This window comes from Lissotriton helveticus, chromosome 7, assembly GCF_964261635.1.
Source record: "Lissotriton helveticus chromosome 7, aLisHel1.1, whole genome shotgun sequence".
Lineage (NCBI taxonomy): Eukaryota > Metazoa > Chordata > Amphibia > Caudata > Salamandridae > Lissotriton > Lissotriton helveticus.
Genome location: NC_136068.1, coordinates 432071412 through 432093539, shown reverse-complemented (window position 1 = coordinate 432093539; position 22128 = coordinate 432071412). Strand labels below are relative to the sequence as shown.

The window sequence follows — 22128 nt, the reverse complement described above, 5'->3', positions numbered from 1 at the left end:
CCCTCCATGCGGAAAAAAAAATCTAACAATGGAGCCGATGACCATGCCCATTACCAAAGATATGTAGAGTCACTATACCTTGTGAGTCGAAAAGACATCTTAGAACAAAAACAAGTTGCACACGTGTGAGCCCAACACTAGATGATGGAGTATGCACAGCATGTGATATATATGTGTATCGTCCCCAATAAGAGAGAAAGAAAGGGTTTAAAAATAATACTCAAAGCATTAATTTATTACAGAGTACCTCTGGTATGGCTAAAAACATACCCTGTTGGTTATGACGCAAGAAACAATGAATCACTGTACCTCAAAAATTACTGCAATTACCAACATGTTTCAACCCCTATGGCAGCCTATACAGGTTTTGGGTCTTTTTCAGGGGAATGGAGAACTGTTTTCTAAGTCCCTTTTCTTTTCAAAATAACAGGACCCAAGGTATTGTCCTGAAAACACATTTATAGGAACTCCCAGGGTTAAGAATAGCTTCACTCGGTTGAGTCCGCTGGAGAGTCTGTTATGAGCTCAAATGTACCCCAGTATAGGCCTAGGTAGTTTCATGACCTTTTACCTACATTGGTCCTACCTTGCTCTACATAATGGTTCTGACGCTGACATTTTACCTAGTTAGGTGCCAAATGAATGTTGTGTGGTTTTCTTCAAAAACTAGCCTCATTTATTATTGTAGGAGAGTAAGATCTGCTTACTGTGGTCACCCCCACTTTTTGCTGGTGTTTCACTGTTTCTCGACTTTAGTCTTGCTGGGGCCCTGCTAACCAAGACCCCAGCCTAGCTGCTTCCTCTCTAAAATGATTGCATGTACTTTAGGTACACTCCAGATTGGTTACTGGGGTACCCTTGTGAGTCCCTAGTATATGGTACCTTAGGTACTAAGGGCATAGGTACCCCAGAGGCCTACCAGGAGCTGAAGCATGTAGTATGCCACCCCTGGGAAGCCTTCCAAAATGACACCACAGGTCTGCTACTGTAGCCTGGGTAAGGTGGTGCATTCACCCCTTACTAAGAAATAGGTTACCTATATCTCCCTTTAATCACGGACACATATAAACCTATAAGTCACTCCTATGGCAGGCCTTATCAATCCTGAAGGCAGAGTGCTTGGTTTTGTTTGAGCGGGTGCCCATGCATGAGCTGGGCCCCTCTGCAGCTTTTAGGGCCTATTCTCTGAGGCTGCTCTGTGATGCGGCCAGACCACCATCATTATTATTATTATTATTATTATTATTATTATTATGCGTTCTTATATAGCGCTCGATTACCCGTAGGCATCTCGGCGCTTGCGTTGGGAACCCGTCCTGGCTTTTTCCCTGTGAGATACCCATACTGGGCATCCCCAAGGTGAAAGCCAGGCATCCCGCCGCGGGGGGGGGGGCCGTAGTGTAGATTAAGCAGACTGATGCCGGAGCTGCAGAGCGTGAACCCGTGATTCGAGTAGGCACCGAAACGAGAATTATCGAGTCCGTGGATATTTTGGGCTCAAGACCCTGCCGCGTCGGGAATTGAACCCTGGTCCCGGGTCTGACCTCTGCTTCAGGGTCTACCTCCTCTAACCAGTGAGCCACACTTCTCCACCATATACTCTTAAGTGCATTGGAACCTCGCGGTAAATGCTAACTTTGGAATGGCTGCGTGGAAACATGTTGTGTTTGGAATCCCCCCGCCAGTCCTGGGGGCGGGGGTAGAATCCCACCCTTCTAGAGGGAGAGACATGTACACAGTGACCTAACCGGTAATAGTTTAAAAGAACCCTAGCATCACAAAATGGATGCTGCAGCCAGAGGCATGGGTCTGACCTCCTGCTGCTGGATGAAACTCCGGCAGGGGAGGCCTGGACAATAGGTTTTCTGTCAAAGGGAGGTGTAACCACTTCCCAGACAGGCTTTAGTGTGTTGGGGCTAGGTGGATGCATTCAGAGAATGCTTTTAACACAGTGCTGGGGGCACACTTGGTGTCCCTGTGCATACCCCAGTTCAGACCGGTTGCAGGGGCGCTCAGCCCCTGCTCTGGCGCAAAACTGGACAAAGGGAAAGGGGTGTAGCCACCCCTCTCCCCAGACCCTCCCATAGGTGGGTCCCCAGAGTATGTCCAACCCCTTTCTTCAGTATAAGTAAGGGACCCCGGGCAACAGGACTTTAGATTACACCTGGACGAAACTCTTATACATATATCCTGGAACTTCGACATTCTACATGACTAGAAGACGGCAGAATCTCCCTTGGGGTCAAGGATTGACTCCCCTTTCCAAACAGGCACCAAAGATGCATCTTGCCGGTCTGCATTTCCGAAGCTCCTGCCAGACTCCAAAGTATTTGCTACTCAGGACACGGACTTCCAGACTTCTCAGAGGCCGACACGAGATCCCAGCAAAGCTGAGACCTGCAGACCTCAAGAGTGACGTGGAAACAGAACTCCTGGACACCGTGCACATTTGCTAGTGCATCGACTTCCCGAGCTTTCCCGAAGTTGTGCATTGGGCTACTTGTAGTCCAAGCCCGAGCACCATCTGCACCGAAGATTGTGGGCCTAACCTCCACGAGTATTCCGTGAGCCCACTTCTAGCATTTCTGCTTTAGGCTCCTTCGCAATCCCTGGTCCGTTGACTGGTGGGCCCCCACAAAGGTAACTCTACTTTCCTTTGGGCTTCCCTGGTTGCTCCAGACATGCCCTAACTCCCCACCGAGTGGTTAGTCCCTCAGATCTTGCTGGTTTGCACCAAAGCCAATCTCTGCTTTCTGTGTGAGTTGCTGTTGCCAAGGATTGTTGGGTCCAATACGGAAACCGACAATGCAGCACTCGACATTCTTCGTGGGACAGCTCGAATCCAGCGCCTGGTCGTCGTCAACGCCTCCTGGTCCTCGTGGCTGAGGAGTCAAGCTTCACCTTCTTCACCTGCAAGCACCCGACATCGGTGGGCATCTGCTCATCGCCTTCCTGGTCACTGGCAAGTGACCCAAACTCTGTCCCCTCTGCTTTCAGGTTCTTCACATCTCCGATCCAGCCTTGGATCCATCCGGACACTTTCCACTTGGACGCCAGCAGCACTTTGCAGCAGATTGCCATTGAAATTGACGACAAAACCTGACACAAAAAGACACCTATGCACCCGGCTTCCCTGGGTGAGGTAACTCGAGTACTCCGGTGCTCCTGTGGGTGTTGGCTCTAGAACCTTCTAGTTCTAAAGGGGTTTGCTCTAAGTCCTCTTCTAAGTGTCCTTTATCTCTAAAATTCCAACCGTGACTTTCCCCATAGAAGTTAATGGTGATTCGCAGCTGTGTTCAGACACTGCACGCGTCCCCCGTGGGTCCCCTGTCTCACTACCTTGGGTGGTTCCTGGTGGCCCCAGCGGTTCTACAGGCTCTACGTCCGATCTCTGTCAGTCGTGGTTCTTATACAACTTTCTTAATATATGGTTAGGTACGCCCCTAGGGCTCAACGTATATTGTGATAATTTACTGTGTGCTCATTAAGTTTACTGAATGTACTTTTGCCTCTAGCCTCATAAAGAGACTAGAGGGATGTGTTTAGAATAAATACATATATTTTATATATATACCTGGTGTGGTTCTCCTTTTATTTGGTCATTCACGAGATTATAGACTGGTAAAACCAGCTGCTTTACATTCCTTTAAGACTTAGCCTGAAGGCTGCTCTCCCCAGCTACCACTAGGATTGCTTTCTAGAAAGGTTGTCTTAAACCTACCATCAATAAGGGTAGTTTGGACTGGTGCAAGGTGCCCACTATAATAGTGGTCAGCATATGCCAGGCCAACCTCTCACAATTATGCATGAGGATTCTTAGTATCACAGCAGGATTATCATCTTCTGCATAATAACTCTGGGCAAAAGTCACCACTATCGTCACCTTTGGCCAACATGCCCACAGTACCATTACACATGTAGATAGAACCCCTGAGGGTACCTTTCGGGTATATAAGTACCACATCTTCGCTGGGCAAATCAGAGGAGAAACTTCCATGCTGACAGATGCTCCAGCACGCAGAGGTCTGACATGCCTTGCAGAGTGTCCAACTAGAGACCAAGATGGGGTCCTTCATTCGCGCCCATCGGGCAATGGGGTTGGCTCTTTCCTAAGGGGATTCTTGGCTTTCTACCTACATACATGCTAGGGTTAGCATCTTAGGAGTAAGCGTGACTATTACCTTCTATCTAGATGCCTGCATATATATTCACTGTTTTATCACCATGGTAGAACTCTACCTTTTATTTACTCTGTTGGTACTTGTAATCGTTTATATCTCCTTCTGTCTAATGGTTATTGCAGCACACGTTTTTATACTTGAATGACGCTGGTTCAATAAATACTTATTGAAAACGTCCCCACTGTTTATTCTGCGAATCTCTCTGAAACAAAGTGAACACGAGGGCCTGAGGGAAAAGTACTGTACTGTTTCCAGGATCCCTGAAGGGACAGAGTTGTCATGTTTGATAGTTGCCAGAAACTGTCCGCTCCATGGTAAGGTTGTGGTGCTTATAGTGGCACTGTGAGCTAGCTGGTCTATGGGCTAACATATCCTTTGGGGTTGTCTAGAGTCAGTGTGAACACCAATTCCTTAGTTTATGTTGTCTAAATGCGCAGATCCTATATAGATTTGTAAGAGCTACATGACAAGGCACTGTTGTTATTCTAGTGTGAAAGGTTGCCAAATGATGAAGCAAGCCTGATGAATTAAGGGTGAGACGACTTCTCAAAAATCTTTTTGTGACCCGTAGCTCAGGAAAGTCGGAACTGCGATCGTACAGCAGTGACTTCATTATCCGCAAGTATTTATTTGTGTGCATATATATAGGAGTATCCTCTTTATATTCTTGTTAGGTCAGAGTTTCTATAGGGTGATCGTTTTTGTTACAGTAATAACTTTGGGGCAGTGAAACAGTTAATCTACCTCTGCCCTTTCACAAAAAGTTTCGTGCTGATCCGTTTAGTAGGGGATAAGTAGAAAGGAGGGGGGTCCAAAATGTTGATTTCTCATTGTACTTCCCATGTGAAACTTGACTCTCCAATACAGAAAAATGGCTGAATGGATTTACACCACATTTGGCAAAAAATTAGCACGTTATTCAGAAAGCATGCCTTGTGTGATTTTGTTTGAATCCCTTAGCTATTTTCGGGGAATATAAATTTGCATTTAAACAGGAGCTCCGGTTGGGCATGAAGGGGTGAAAAAGTTTGCCATATCTGTGCCATTGGTGCCAAGATATTCTCTAAGTGGCCAAATTAAAGGGGACAAGTTTATCCTAAATGGCTGGCCTCAATATGAACACTTGGTTTTGTAAGCCAAAGAACTCATGCAAATGGTCCCTGCATCCTGAAAATGAAGGATGAGCACACCCTGGCCCCTCCCAGGTCATGTGGACCCCCTTAATTGGTTGGCCACAACATGTTGTCGCAGCTATTACAGGAGTCTGGGACATGGTTCCCATTTAAATACATTGTAATGAATGCCAGGTTTTGAGGGTCACAAAAAGAGCGTATATGAAAGGTGGTAACATATCTTAATCACTATATAAATCATTTGTTGGTGGTGTTATACTCATTTTAGAAATTCTGGTGGGTTCTCAGGTGATTTTACTCTGGGAAAAATGATGACCCTACTGGGGATTGATGAACCGTTTTTGAGAGAAAACTGTTTTCTCTCATGGTTTGCTCATATTGGTTATGGAAGGTGCACCAGAAGCTAAGATGAGAGCACCTTTTTTTCAAGTTCACACTTTCTTCTTTAGCCATATGAGAATGAAGTCCAATATTCTGAGTACAACATGTGCTTCCAACAGCACCAGCAGCCTTTCTGTTACTTCCATTTTGTTTTACTGCAGCTTCCACAGTGTTCTAATTAACAACTACAGCGATGACATTCTTTAATTATCATAAACGTGTGGCACACTGTGGTGCCATCTTGATGGAATCAAAGCTGAAAAACTGAAGGCGTATCCTACAGAGGATACTACTGGACACTACAGTTTGTTTTTCATGGAAATTATAGTTCGTGCTCTAGAAAGCTAAAATGAGGACACCTTTTCTATGACTTCTCAAATACCTAGCTTCCTAGCTATCAAAAACAGCATCACCACAGAGTTCTAATGAACAACTAGAGCGCTAATATTTTGTATTCAAGACAAAACTGAAACACAAATGAACACCATTTTGTTGGAATAGGAGTAAATGAGCGTTCAGATGTTAATGTAGGTATGAAACCAGTGGGTCAAAAACTTGACCGAAGGTGTGGATTTTTAGCAAATCAAGGCATAATACATTTTTAAAGGTGGTAAAAATAGAGAGTCTGCATAAGTACAGCATCCCCTTGTCGTTATCTGTTTTCTCAGCCTTCTCAATCACGTAACAGCTCCCTAATTTTAAAATTGTAACATTTTGTTAGACAAATGTATGTATGTGTATGTGTGTAGGTATATAATATATATTTCTATTCTTTTTTTTTTTTTTACTGAAAAAACGATAAAAGTGACATCATTAGATTAGGTGCTAAGATCTTAACTTGTTTTAAAATTTCGCAGAATTTCACTAAAAAGACAATGTTTAAAAAGGCGTTATAGTTAGAAGTTGACTGTGAGGAAAGAAGTTTATTATAGAGTGTGGTCATACAATCTCACTGTGTAATACACTCCCAAACCCATCTTGGGTCATGTCAGGCTTGTTTCCAAAACCTCAGCTCAAAGCGGAGTAGCAGTCTCCTCGAGCAGACAGTTTTTGTGAAAGTTGTCGGAAAGTGGGTTTCTGTTGCAGTAACCCCCTCCAACTTTTTGCCAGACTACTGATGCCCTTTTACTTGTTGTGACCTGGATCCCTGCCAATTAGGTTCCCAGGGCCTGTGTTCTTTTCCCAAAACTAACCCAATTGGCATCTCTGGCCACAGATCAGCTCCAGGTTAATGGTACCACAGATACCGAGGGCACTATGACCAGGGAAGTCCTCTAAGGGTTGCAGCACTTACTGTGCCACCCTTAGAGGCTCTGTACCTTTACGCACACACACTGTCTTTGCAGGCTACATGTTTTGGTGCAGAACAAAGTGAAGAGTCGACATGGCACACATACCTGTGTGCCATGCCTACAACCCACTGCCCTGGCATAGATCAGTCACCCCTCTAGCTGGGTGCCCTATGCCAGTGGTGAGGGTACAGGTGCATGAGCCCTATACCCCATACAGTGTCTAAGTTCATTCTTATGTCAAAATCAAAGAGGACTAGCTAAGTTACATGAGAGGGGACTCAATGGAGTACGTGTGTCAAACAAACCAGTAGGTTTTTTAGAAAGCCCTCACCCACCAACCTAGTTGGTGGCATGCTTCATCATCGGGCCCACCACAGTGACACCTAACGTGCCCCGGGTGTGCTTCAACGCCAGATTACTGCGGAGCTGGTATACTTGCTGAGTGTGCAGTGTAGTGAGTGTGAAGGTGAAAATTAAAAAACCATACAGATGGTCCCAGTACCCGAGGGTAAAACAATATTTTAATTTACTGGGCCTCTGTTGGTATATTAAAAGGCAGACGGACGCGTTGGAGTATGGATTATGACCTCCAGTGTCCTGTGTGGTCTACATGTTTCAGCCTGGCCTTTCTTAATTTAAAACAGGCTTTCCTCAGGACCAAGTGAGTATGTGTGAAAGGTGAATTAAATAAATAGACTAAATTATAGTGAGTGTGTTTATTTTGCTATGTGTAGCACTCCCTAAGGTGCTATATGGGTGAGAGGGGGGATCCCTCTCGCTTTGACAGTATTTTTCTGTACAAAGCCTCCTTGGGTCTCACATCCGGGCGCCGCAGAAGGACGACAGGTCCAAGGAGGAACCAGGCCGACAATTTCGGTCTTTTTCTCTGCCAGGCGACCCAAGGAGGCTTTGTACAGAAAAATACTGTCAAAGCGAGAGGGATCCCCCCTCTCACCCATATAGCACCTTAGGGAGTGCTACACATAGCAAAATAAACACACTCACTATAATTTAGTCTATTTATTTAATTCACCTTTTACACATACTCACTTGGTCCTGAGGAAAGCCTGTTTTAAATTAAGAAAGGCCAGGCTGAAACATGTAGACCACACAGGACACTGGAGGTCATAATCCATACTCCAACGCGTCCGTCTGCCTTTTAATATACCAACAGAGGCCCAGTAAATTAAAATATTGTTTTACCCTCGGGTACTGGGACCATCTGTATGGTTTTTTAATTTTCACCTTCACACTCACTACACTGCACACTCAGCAAGTATACCAGCTCCGCAGTAATCTGGCGTTGAAGCACACCCGGGGCACGTTAGGTGTCACTGTGGTGGGCCCGATGATGAAGCATGCCACCAACTAGGTTGGTGGGTGAGGGCTTTCTAAAAAACCTACTGGTTTGTTTGACACACGTACTCCATTGAGTCCCCTCTCATGTAACTTAGCTAGTCCTCTTTGATTTTGACATATAAAAGTGGGGATCCGGACTAGCTTACCTAGTCCTCACTCTCTCCTTTGATTCAATAAGTTCATTCTTAGACATTGTACGTGCAGTGCTGCCATTAAGAGTATATGGTGCTGGGAGCTTGTCATTGCAAACTCCACCACACCATAATGGCTACACTGAAAACTGAGAAGTTTGGTATCACACTTCTCAGCACATCAAACCCACACTGATGCCAGTGTGGGATTTTATGAAAAATGCCCACAGAGGGCATCTTAGAGATGCCCCCTGAAAACTTACCCACCACTGGTGTCCCAGCTGAGTGGCTGCTTTCAGCTGACACCCTCAGACATGTTTCTGGGCCCCTGGGTCGAGAGCCTGCTGCTCTCTGGGGCCTGAACCAATACACATCCTGGGACGAAGTGCCAAGCGTCCTCCCCCAGGTAGTACAGGGTTTACAAAGGGGAAGCTTCAAAGGCTTGCCGCCTTTGTGAGCTTCCCCAGGCCACTTGCTGCTTTCAGCAAATGGTCCCCACTGGTTCTGACCCCAACTTTGGGCGGGAGAACTGGCAGGAAAAACAAGTGAAGAAGAGAGGTGTGCCCACATCTGCCAACTCCACCCCTCAGGTGGGGAAGGCGAGGTGAAACACAACTTCCAGTCCCGGCCATCTTGCAGATGGGGGGGGACTCCGCCAACCAGGGACAGGCTCTTGCCCCTAATAGGGGGTGTACCCACCCCAGGGAAGGGACCCTTGGTCCCTGCCTTTTACCTACCTGTAATGCCCCTAAATCTAGTATTTAGATGCACCCCTGAACCTTGCTTCCTGACACAAGAAGAAACTACAAGAAGAAGGACCGAATAGCCGTGCAGCAGCTAACAAGAGCAAGACACCCACTGACTTCGCCCCAGCCCTACAGGCCTGTCTCCCTCTTGAACCTGCTCCTGTGAAATCCCAGTGTGTCTTGCAGCCAGCAACCTCAAAAACCCAGGAGGGCCTGCCTGCCTTCAACTACAAAGACGTTGTCTCCCGTGAACACCGGATTTTTTCATCTGCAACCTCTGGCTCCGGCCGGACACCATGGATCCGCCCCAGTCTGCACCCGCCGACCATGGCCTGAGCTCGAGTGGGCAGACACCATGAGGAGGTCACCCCGGCGATCCTGACCCGAGATCCGGCGACCCCTGACCTGCCTCCAGCCGACGCTTGCAGCCTAAATCCAGAAGGTCCCTCCAACCGCGACCAGGATCTGATAAGAAGATCCGACCCTGAAAGGCTCCCCTGCACCCGATGCCCCATGGCCTTGTGTGCCCAACCCAACGGTGCCTAACCAACCCCTAACTTCCCAACCTACCTCTCAAAGTGATGGTCGTAGCCAGAAGACCTTCGTCCCTGAGTCTGCAGTGCCTTTGCAAAACCGGAGGTTCCCCATTTTAACCAACAGGGCACCCGACGTCGAAACAGCACTCTGCACCCGGCTGCCCTAGTGCCGCTTAGGGTGCACCTTTGGTGCTTCTTTATTTCGCATTTGCCCAGAGCTAAAGTCCAGAAGCTCTGCTCCCACAACCAAGTGGCCTGCTTGCCAGCAGCCACCACCCAGAGGCCCCCTATACCCCATTGGATAACATTGGGCCTCAGCACTCTGCACCTGGCCACTCTAGTGCCGCTGAGGGTGTAACAAGAGTGCATCCTTGACCCTGGGGGAACCATTGTTGTAACCCTAGAAGCTCTACTCCAAAGACCAATTACTTACCTGGTAACGTTTGACTTAATTACTCTCCATTGACTGTTTTTCTCTGAAAAATGTTCTATGTGTGGAGTTGATTTTTATGGACACCTGAAAAATAGCAATTGTGCAAAACTGACTTTACTTACCTTTACTTACATTTTCTCTAGGAAATGTCCCAGAGTGATATCTAGGCATATCACACTGAGTAGAAAAGGTAATCTAAAAATTAACGTAAAAGAAACTTACTTGTAATTTTTACAGCAAAATTGATACAAAGTATACGTAGAGCATTCCACAGTATTGCATTGCATTACCAGTATTTCAATCTGTAACCATTTCAAAGTACATTTACAACTGCATTCCAAACTGTATATTTACTGCAAAGTATTTATCAACTTACCTGTGCCAGGCTTGCTTGATTCTAGGAAATAAAATAAGTAAAAGAATATTTTTATACAAAACCAATTGGTCTGAAGTTCAGTCTTTGAATGTGTGAAATCATTTGTTGATTGAGTGGGTACAACAAATGCTTAACACTGTCCCCTGATACTGCCTTACTGCTCAAGCACACTACCACAAATAGAGAGTGAGGTGCTATCTAACTTTACCTTTGCCTACCTTTGTGGTTCCACTGGACTCTGTGCACACTATACCTCACTTTGGCATAGTATATACAGAGCCAGCTTCCTACAAAAGGAGCAAGTGCAAAGCGTTTAGAAGTACCAAACAGTTGAAAAAGGAAGAAAACTCAACACAAAGAGAATCCAAAACCAGTTTATAAAAATTGTTTTTATTTTTATCAATTTGTAGATGCTAAAATGAACAAAATCCAACAGAGGGTTCTGGGTATATAAATTATTAACCAAATAAGTCACTGCTTTGTATTCAAAATGCAAAGAAGCATTGGCAAATACCGTGTAAGTGGTTCTCTTTGGAAACATTGAAAAACTTTTATAAAGTTGTAAACAACTACTCCAACCACCTTTGGTTGACCAACTTCGACAGGAAGCGAGTCACAGGAGTCAAAGAGGCTTGGCTAGACAGATACTTCTTACTCAAAGCAGTCACCAGTCCAGTTCCAGGTTCTATGGGTAAATGCCATAGACCTCAATGGTGTGGTCCTGACGCAAGGGATACAGGATGCTGACGATACTGAGGCTGCTGATCTGGTAATGGGGGTCTTTCTGGGGATACTCATTGGTCCACAGTTACACGGTACTGACTTGGGACACAGGGGATGATAGCCCTCTAAGTACTTCTGAAGTCAAGCCCAAATCTATTTGCCACAGCTTCCTCTGGTCCAAGGTTACAGCGAAACAAGCGGTTTTCTTTAACTGGTGGTAACTCCTGCTTAGGGCAACCAAAGTGCACTCAGATGACTCTCCCTGGTCCAGCAGACTTGGGTGCATCTTTTGGTGGTCTGATCTCAGTCTCCCAAACTGCATGTTGGTGGTCATTGGCAGTCAGGCATTCTTGGCTACCAACTCACCAAGGCTTTTCCTGGCCCTGTAGGTGTGACAGGAAGTCAACCAACTGACACTTGGAGTCACTTTTTCTGTCTGAAGCTTTAGGACAACTTTTCTTCGAGCTGGGCACAACAGTAACACTCCTCTCTTCGCTAGACCAAGGAGCAGCAGGTGCAGCTCACTCTTGGTGCAGCTTCTCTTTGCTGGGTCCATGGAACAGTAGATCAGACCTTCTTCAGTCCACATTTCAATACAAATGTGGTCTTAGGTCTAGGTGCCACTTTTATGCCCAAAATGTGCCCTCTGGGGCTGTGGTGACTACTAGCAAATGGGCTACCAGGTCCCCTGCTGCCTAGTGATGGCTTCCTGTGAAGTGTGGCATCTAGCTAGTCCAGAATGCACTATTCTGCCCGCTCCTAAGATGGCAGAACCCTTCTCGTGGTATGTGGAGCTCCCTAGGCCACCCCAGAAGGGTGGCTACATGGGGGCTACAAACCCACCAAAAAACCCACCCAACTGTGTACCCCTCTCGATCCCCGATGCCAACCTATATTCAAGAATAAAAGAGCAATCCTTCTTGTGTGTGTCTATCATTCGCACTTCAAAGGCGGCTTCCCCTTTGAAGCCTGCATTTTAAGCACACACCCTGTTTGACCTTTCTGCAAGGGGGAGTTCACACTTCTTCCAATGTCAGGCCCTTTTTGTTCCTTCCACAGAGGAGTTTACATCTCCCCAAGGATGGCAAAAGGCTGTCTTGTGGCCAGCAACCGTAATCGGTCACTGGAAAAGTTTGTGCAACAAAGTGGCTACTTACTAAAGTTGCCATTTGGGTATGTTACATTAAAGTCGACTTTACCATCAAGTCGGGTTTAATGCAACGATTCTTTAAACTATCAGTTTTAGTAGCCCGATTCAGAAGTTAGCACTGCTGAGTTGTGAGCATGCAACTCTATATTCTCCAATGGGGCTACTAGCCTTTCCACAGTACAAATGACAGTGCAGGTGTTTAGTCTGGTCATGTAACGTTTTAACACAATGCACACTGCCTTTAGGGCTCAGTAGGCCTGCCTTAAGGGTGACTTATAAATCTTAAAAAGGAAGGTTGGGGCTTCACCATTACTTTAAAAGGCAAAGTAGAGTTAGCACCTTAAAACTACTCTGACAGCCAGCAGGGATGTATGACGTTACAACGCATACTTTTACAACGCATACCATTACAACGCATTTTTTACAACGCAACATCCATTACAACGCATGCCATTACAACGAATATTGTTAAACTACCTTTACAACGCATTCCATTACAACGCATACTACCTTTACGACGCATACCATTACAACGCAAAAATTTGCATTGCATGATTGGTAAGTATTGGAAGTAGGGGTAAAAATTACTATTCTAACTCCAGGGGGTGCAACAGTAGGGTAAGTGTTGGATAGTGTAGGGGTAACAATTACTATTCTAACTCCAGGGGGTGCAACAGTAGGGTAAGTGTTGGATAGTGTAGGGGTAAAAATTACTATTCTAACTCCAGGGGGTGCAACAGTAGGGTAAGTGTTGGATAGTGTAGGGGTAAAAATTACTATTCTACCTCCAGGGCGTGCAACAGTAGGGTAAGTGTTGGATAGTGTAGGGATAAAAATTACTATTCTAACTCCAGGGGGTGCAACAGTAGGGTAAGTGTTGGATAGTGTAGGGGTAAAAATTACTATTCTAACACCAGGGGGTGCAACAGTAGGGTAAGTGTTGGATAGTGTAGGGGTAAAAATTACTATTCTAACACCAGGGGGTGCAACAGTAGGGTAAGTGTTGGATAGTGTAGGGGTAAAAATTACTATTCTAAATCCAGGGGTATGCGTTGTAATGGTATGCGTTGTAATGACTGCGTTGTAATGACATGCGTTGTAATGGTATGCGTTGTAGTGCCATTCATTGTAATGGTTGCATGGTAAAGACATGCGTTGTAATGGATGTTGCGTTGTAAAAGTTTCGTTGTAATGGTAGTGCGTTGTAAAAGTTGCGTTGTAAAGGTTGTTTCCCGCCAGCAGTAGCAGGTTGGGAGTCATACTTTGCTTTGTCTCACCCGTAGTGGCACAATAAGTGCTGCAGTCCACAAGAGATACTTTAAAGTACAAGCCCTGGGTAGCCACCATATGCTACAAACGTCTAAATTAGTTAACTTATGCCAATTGTGGGTGAACCAATAAGACATATACCTTTTAAGGGTTGGACCACTGGCACTGAGATCTGGTTAGTAGGGCTCAGTTTACCTTCATAGTAGGAAAACCAGCATCATCAGTCAAAAAATTCGGGGTGATCATGTAAAAAGAGGCATTTGCTTACACTAACATTAAAAACCACTGACATACACCAGTTATAGTTTAGTGTACTGACAATAACTTGTGCCCCCATCATGCGCTACTCATGACATTAAAAAAGCCTCTGTACAAGTTCATTGTTATTTCACTGGACCTGCCAAAGATGCATTAAATGGAACGTATCTGTCCTCAAATTACAGATTGTGCTGAAGGTATAATTACAAATCATACACAGTCACAGGGCAGTCATGAAAAACAGAAGTGCCTTAAAATCATACGAAATCTGCCTTTTTGCAAATACCCGACTGCTTGAATATGTCAGATAAATGTCTGTCAAACCTGAACTCCCAATGGCTTTAGTTTAACATTAAAGTCTGTGTTCATGCTGCGCGGAGGGCAACTAAATGGACTGTACATGACAAGAAGTAACACAATTGGCGTACAAAAAAAAGACGCAATTCTTTTCTCATTATTTAACAAGCATTTGCAATGCAATAGGTCTTGCATTTACGCGGGTTTGAGCTACTGACATTATCAATGACAATGCCTTTTATTTTTGTTTTCGTTTTTAAAACATAAATAAAAGGCATTGTCTTTTACAATGCCAATAGCTTAAACTCGCGTACATGCGAGACCTATTGCATTGCAAATGCTTGTTATGGGAAACTGAAGGCACAGGAAAAAATAGTGTGGTAACAATGGTGTCCTACCCAGGTGGCAGTTCTAGGCAGCATTTAAAATGCAGGTCATGGCGGAGCTGCCTTCCCAAATACGCCTGCCTAACTCCGGATCATATTAGATAAATATTTATTCTATATTATTGGCTCGAAATAGTTGTCCTTGGAACTGGGCGTGCACAATGAACTACCAGCCTTAGAAAGGCATTGCCTATGTTTGAGCCTCAAAGACCTACCAAACCTGAAGACTATTTTTTATTTCAAATGTAAGGTTATCCAGCCGGGGTGGAGCTGGAGTAGCTGCGGCTATTGTTAGTGCTGAGCCGCCAGCTTGTGGTGTCTCAGACACCCCACACCTGCTGCTGAACCAGCACAGACTTGAGCCTCCATTTTGTGGTCCGTCAGCGTGGCCCCATCTTGAGAGGGCACGGTTTTTAAGCATGCTTGCAGGCAATATTCATTTCTATACCATAAACGCAACTATGGTTATTTTCTTTTCTTTTAACCAGATAAGGTTTGCTTTGGATAATTATTCCGATTGGAAAATAAGGAAAAATAAAAATACACTGATTTGCATTTTTGTACTCTGTTTAAGGGGTGAAATATCTAACACGCATTTTTTATGACTATATTTTTTCCACTTAATTTTGATAGCTACGTATTCTTTCCCACATAAAGATTTAGTGAGGTGTGTTTAAATTGTAATCAGTCGGCTCATTACAAAGTGGCAGCCGTGATTACATAATGCTGATAGGAGCCACCTCACAGCACTGCTGGGAAGCGCACTGTATAAAAAACCAAATGGGAGGCTGCCTGTGACCATACTGGTGCACTGGATAGGAGATGTGGGGTGAGCGGTGCGAGGCAGCACACAGCACTGCTGGGAAGCATACGGTATGCACACAGAGGTGGGGTAGGCAGACTGTGGCTGTGGGGTCCATTGAAGTCAGCGTGGCCTGCCCTGAAAGCGGCGCCGTATACAAACAAGCACAGCCAAAGTGGATGGCGCTGAAAGCGGCGCTGTAAACAAAGAAGCGCAGCCAAAACGGACGGCGCTGAAACTGAAATGAAGAGTTCTCACTGTCTTTTAAAGGAGAGCGTGTAAAGCCGCCAGTAAAAGATCCAGTCTGGGTGGGCGGGGCCAAAAGAGGACAGGGTGGGAACAAGGAGGGACTACAAAGCCTCGGTTACAATCATAAGACACCGTTTAGCATGACCAATGACTCAAAATGAAGCACACCAATGGAAATTAGGGGCGTAGCCGAAACTTAACTTCTAAAAGTATATTGATTCCAAGAAGCCCTCGCAGAGCGAGCAGCGCGTGCGCGCTGCAACGCCAGATGAGATCTAAAAATTACCATAAAACCTTTCCATGACTAAAAATGCTACTATAAAACTGTGCAACGAAAAGTTCATTTCTACATCTACATTACATTGTTAAAATAGTGCAAAATGTGATCTCTTCCTTAAACCCCTTTCACTTTTAAAATTAACTATGTATTAGAACGCTTTGGTGTACATGTGGCAATCATGTTATAAGTGAAAATAAAGTTTATACATTATTCAGCTGTATAGACAGGGACGAAACTCACCGTCTGCACAGATTCATAACAGGCCAAAATCAAAATATGGATCAGAAATGCTGAATAAAGACCCTAAGCGCTCAGATGCGAGTATCTTTCATGCCAGTGCAGTTCTTCCTTCCCAGATAAGATGAATGAGTAGGCCTGGTGAGCCTTCACGCACCGCTACAAGCATTGCATATATACAATGAGAAACTCGTAAAATTCTCTGGAGAAAAAAATATTATTTTCTGGAGAAAAAAACGAATTATTGTTTTCACCTTTACAGGTAACCAAATATTGCTGATCTTTTTTTTCTCCACAGTTATTTCTGCCTCCTATTCCATCCGCCGTCCCTACCCAAGTGGAGAAGGCCTCGAACCGTTCAAGGACGGGGCGCCGCCAAGCCAGACCGCCGGCCCTTGATGGGTGGTGCAACATCCCGTACAGGTACAACCAGAAAAAAACGTTGGCAAAAATACTATCCAACTCCATTAGCCTTTCCTAGTATGGACCCGCCTCCCAGCTTCCTTAAATGCTTTTCTTTTATTTCTTTCCTTCTGTTTCTACGTCTTCCCTGCAATTGACTTGCACATTTCTTCACCCCATCCTTGCAGGCTGATCTCCCATAGCTCTTACAGCTTTTCTGATAAGGCACAGACCCACTAAAAAGGAATCCTAGGAGACACAAATATTTATACTCGACATTTCATAACATTTCTTCGGTGCCAGACTGGTATGCAAGCATGAAAATACAAGTATGCTATGTTGATAGATCTCCATATATGAAATGTTAAATGTGGCAACCGTTTCAAAACCACTACCGGCAACATCGTATTGTTGTCCCTTATGACATCATTATGTAATCCCTATATACAGGTAAACAACTCAATCATTCCTCGATAGCGTTAAAACATATAAACAATACTTACCATCCTAATCAGAATCCACAGTTTTTAAAAGGAAAAACACAATACTTGCAGATAATGCAAATAGGCAACTGGAACAAGAAAAACTATATCCCTTGCTGATATTTACACAGTCCACATAGTCACAAATATATAAATATAAATCTTAAGCACATATATCTGTGTTTAGTCCAAAGCCTAAATACTAGTGTAGATCTCCATGTATTTTATAATGTATTTGTAGTAGCTTGGGTTTGTTTAGAAATCTCATTCACTCAGAATGTCTTTATTACTGCATTCTTTATTCTATGTTCCATAAGTGTCAGTTGCCAGCTTTACTCTGTAGCTACAGTCGCCCTGCTCTGATGGTCCAGCTTATCTTCATTAAAGCTACAAACTGGCTATAACATCGAGTCTCCATTGCTTGATTACAACATCCTTTTTGGCGACGGGTGCTGGACCATGACACCGAACCCACAACGCAGGGCGGAAGAATATTTAAAAGAAAAGAACGGAAAAACGAGAACTGGAACGCAAGTGCGAGTGACTCAGAACGTATGCGTTTCACTGTAACGAATTTCGCGCTTGAGATTAGAAGCGCGATGAGATCATCTCGGCACAGGCGTACTTCTGCATTCCACAAGTGAAACGCATGGCCATTTTAATGATGTCACTATTGATCTCACAATTGACTGTGCTTCTTGATGATTAGAAGTTTCGTGCCAGACAATTCCAAACGTGTCACAAAGGGAGCGGCAAATAGTACTTGTATAGTACATTTCTTGGACTATGTGAATTCATTCATTGGGCACGATTGTCAAAAGGATATTATTAAAGCGCTGATGTGCACAGCAAATGTACACAGCATTGTCTACTGTCCATAAATGACACACTGATGTGCACAGCTTTGCACATTTTTGCTGAAATAAGTGAAATCTTTATTACGCTCAAGTACACAACCATTGTTTACACTCGCAAGTGGAATTTTAAATTGAAGTGATAACAAAATCTACGACAACGCTGATACTTACAGTAAATTTTGTTTTTTTGGCTTAGAATCATAGAATCTACTAGTGGATCTTTTTGGTAGTATTTTTTTTCAATTGTAAAATATATATACTAGTTAACAATTTGACTAAATTCATATAAATATGAAGAGTGTAGCACCCCCTTCACCGTTTTTGGAGACACCTGGTGATCCACCTATTAAGTGGAAACAGTGGTATGATGGGTTTGAGACTTATTTAGGTGCTATTGGTGCGTCAAGGTTCAGACCAGAAAGAAGGAAATATTTACTATTGTATTCATTAGGGTATGAAGGAAGGGAAATCCTTAAACATCTTCCTGCTATTACAGTTGACGAAAACAATCCGTTGGATGAATACCAAGAGACATTAAAAAAACTTGAAACAAGGTATGATGTCCAACCAAGTATAGTTATGGTTCGACACAAATCTTTCAAGCGCAAACAACAAACTGGAGAAAATGTAGACACTTATATTACTGCGCTGAGGAGGTTGATTTCTGAGTGTCAATTTGAAAACTTTACAGATCAGTTAGTTAGGGACCAATTTATTTTGTCATTGTGTTGATAAGAACATTAAACAGAAGCTTTTGTCACTTGGAAATCCAACGTTGGAGGAATCTATTAAAGTAGCCAAGAGCATCGAGACATCTCAGTTATCAACGAAGGAGTTGGAGGAAGAGAAGAGAGAACCAGTTTCTATAGTTAAAACAAAAGACAGTAAAACTCAAGATACTAAAACTACGGAAAACAGAAATTTTGACAGGCAAAATTCTTGGAACAATGCTAACCCATTCTTTTCCAGAACCAATATTTGCTTTAGGTGTGGTTTTAAACCACATTTTGGTGGTGCAAGGTGTCCGGCAAAGTCAGTTGTGTGTAAAAATTGTAATAAGTTAGGACATTTTGCCAAAGTCTGCCAAACATTTAAGAATAATTCACGTCCTAAATCTGTTCAAGTAAAATGTGTCACCGAACAGAATATCCAAAGTGATGAAGAAGACTGTGTTGCGAAAGAGTTAAGCAACATGGTGGTTGTTGTCAGAGATGATGGTGTCATTGTGGGTAATCCAGAGTTATGTGTTGATCCCTATGTAGACATTTTGGTTGGGGATCGATCTTTACATTTGCTTGTTGACTCTGGTGCTCGCATTACAATGATTACTTTAAAGTTGTTCAAAGCAACCTGGCCTAAAAGATCTTTGTTAACCCCTGATAGAAAAGCAATAAACTATGAAGGTCGTGAAATCAACCTATCCGGGTGCATTGAAGATATCCTTGAGTTTAAGGGGCGGAGGATAGCCGGAAAGATTTATGTAGCCCATACAGGCTTGAATATTCTGGGCTGGTTCAACCAAGGCTTATTTGGAATGGTACTTAGACCTGGATCAAAAGAACAAGTTTTGGCTCAAAGAGATCATCCTGATCTAGAAGATCTTGTAAGCCATTACCCACATGTTTGTTCTGGGTAATTAGGCAAGATAAAAGGGTTCCAACATGAAATTATTGTAAAAGAAGGCGCCTCCCCGGTTAAACATAAACTAAGAAATGTCCCTTTTAGTATAAGACAAGACTTAGAAAAATAATTAGAATCTCTATGTACTAAAGGAATAATTGAACCTGTAGAGTCCTCTTTATGGTTGTCCCCCTTAGTAGTGGCTCGGAAACAAAATGGTGAGTTGAGAGTCTGTGTTGACCTTTGTTGCCTGAATAAGGAAATATGGATAGATTCTCATCCTCTCCCAAACATTAATGAAATGTTGGCCACACTTAAAGATGCTAAGATTTTTACAAAACTAGATTTGGCTTCAGCCTACCACCAGGTTGTACTTGCTCCACATTCAAGAAATCCCACGGCTTTTGTTTCTCCGTTTGGAACATTTCAGTATATACGCATGCCCTTTGGTCTCTCTTCGGCAGCGTCTGTATTCCAACGTCTAATGTCAGAGATGCTGAAGGGGATCAAAGGTCTGTCTGTGTTCCAGGATGATGTTCTTATCTTTGCTCCTGACAATGCAACACATGACAAGATTTTAAATGAAGTATTGTCAAGATTTCAAGAGAAAGGTGTGGTGTTACGAAGAGACAAGTGTGTTTTCAGGGTTAATGAGGTTGAGTACCTGGGACATTTGGTGAATGAGAATGGTATTTTTCCTAAAGTGAGTTTAGTAGATTCAATTGGTAAATCTAAAGCTCCTTCAGATAAAGCTACTCTTAAATCTTTTCTTGGCATATGTGAATTTTATTCTCGTTTTGTGCCAGATTTTGCAAGCAGACTGAGACCCCTCTCACGTATGTTAATGAAAGGAGTTGTTTTTGATTGGGATAAAGAGTGCCAAGATGTGTTTGAGTGGGTTAAACAACAGTTGACATCTCCTAAAGTTCTCAAACATTATGATCCATCTCTTTTGTGTACTCTTACGGTAGATGCCAGTAATGTAGGATTGGGTGCAGTTTTAACTCAAAAGAAGAATGGAGAAGTTACAACAATAGGTTATGCATCCAGGGTATTGTCTGCATCAGAAATAAAATATTCTGTTATTGAAAAAGAATTATTGGCGTGTTGGTGGGCTGTTATGAAATTTAGGAATTTTATTTGGGGACGGAGGTTCTGCCTCCAAACAGATCATAAACCTCTTGTTTTTATTCTTAGTGGCAAGAATGTAAGGGCTTCCACACCTAGAATTTCAAGACTTTCCTCTAAATTACTTCAGTTTGATTTTTCAGCTGAATACATCCCTGGTTCCAAGAATGGGTGTGCAGATTTTTTATCCCGTTCTTCTGATGTTGTTGAAGTTGAAGCAGATCTAAAGGAAGAAGATCAAGAAGATGTTATTGTTGCAGCTGTAGATGTTCCTCATTTGTGTGCAGTATCTGAAGGGACGTGGCGCAAAGCCCTTGCAGACGATTGCTCATTAGCCAAGGTGATGAAGTTTGTAGAAAGTGGTTGGCCTAAAGAAAGGAATTTATCTTTTGATTTTCAAACTTTCTTGCAGGTCGCAGATGGATTGTTGCTTAGAGGCGACAAGTTAGTCCCTCCGATTACTTTAAGGGCAGATTTAGTTAAGAATTCTCATGAAGGACATTTAGGAGCAACTTTAACTAAGAAAAGGGTGCGCTCTTCTTTTTGGTGGCCTTCTATGGATAGTTTTGTTGACGAATATGTAAAATCTTGTGTTATTTGTTCTAGCTGTGATAAGGCTACTAAGTTACGCATGTCTCCACTGACTCCCATTTTATTGCCTTCAGCTCCATGGGTTAAGTTAGGGTTGGACATTGTTGGTCCTTTTCATGCTCTGGATTCTTCGTCAAAATTTGGGTTGGTCCTCATGGACTATTATTCTAAGTGGCCAGAAATCAAATTTGTGAAGGAGGTGACTTCCAGGACGGTTATTGATTTTCTTAATGATGTTTTTTTCAAAGAGGGCTATCCTGAGTTTTTGATCACAGATATTGGCACACAATTTATTAGTTTGGAATTTGAGAGTTTTCTCCAAGGTTGTAGTATAAAGCATTTAAAGAGCTCAGTCTATCATCCTCAAACCAATGGTTTGGTTGAGCGTATGAATAGGGTGTTAGGTGAATGTATCCAATGGGCGTTGTCCAATAAGTGCATTGTTGCCAATTCAGTGAGGAGTATGTTGTGGTTTTATCGTACTACGCCTCATTCAACTACAGGTGTGTCACCTTTTGAATTGCTTCGCGGACGCAAAGCTGCAACTTTATTGTGTCCTGCGTGGATGTCTAAGTGGGTGAAATGGAATGTTTGGACTGATGAGGGTGTTAGAAGTCATGTTGAATCTGTTCAAAATATACAAAAGTTGTACTTTGATGACAGAATGCGTGTCAAGGACATTTGTGTTAAGCCAGGTGATGTTGTGTGTGTCAAGAAACCAGTTCATGTTCAAAAAGGTTTCTCTAAGGTTGGTTCTCCATCAAAAGTATTGGATGTGAAAGGGAATGCTGTGAAACTCAGCAATGGTCAATGGTGGAATAAATCTCGG

The 22128-nt window shown here is 43.5% G+C and overlaps 1 protein-coding gene across 2 annotated transcripts in view; it reads left to right on the top strand.

Moving 5' to 3' along the window:
• Positions 1-22128, top strand: part of CLN3 (CLN3 lysosomal/endosomal transmembrane protein, battenin) — a 1158832-nt gene that overhangs the window by 520015 nt on the left and 616689 nt on the right. For both annotated transcript variants that reach the window (XM_078652328.1, XM_078652329.1), the window contains exon 9: positions 16518-16642. In XM_078652328.1, the coding sequence (XP_078508454.1) occupies positions 16518-16642 (125 nt within the window). The remainder of the gene's footprint in view (positions 1-16517; positions 16643-22128) is intronic.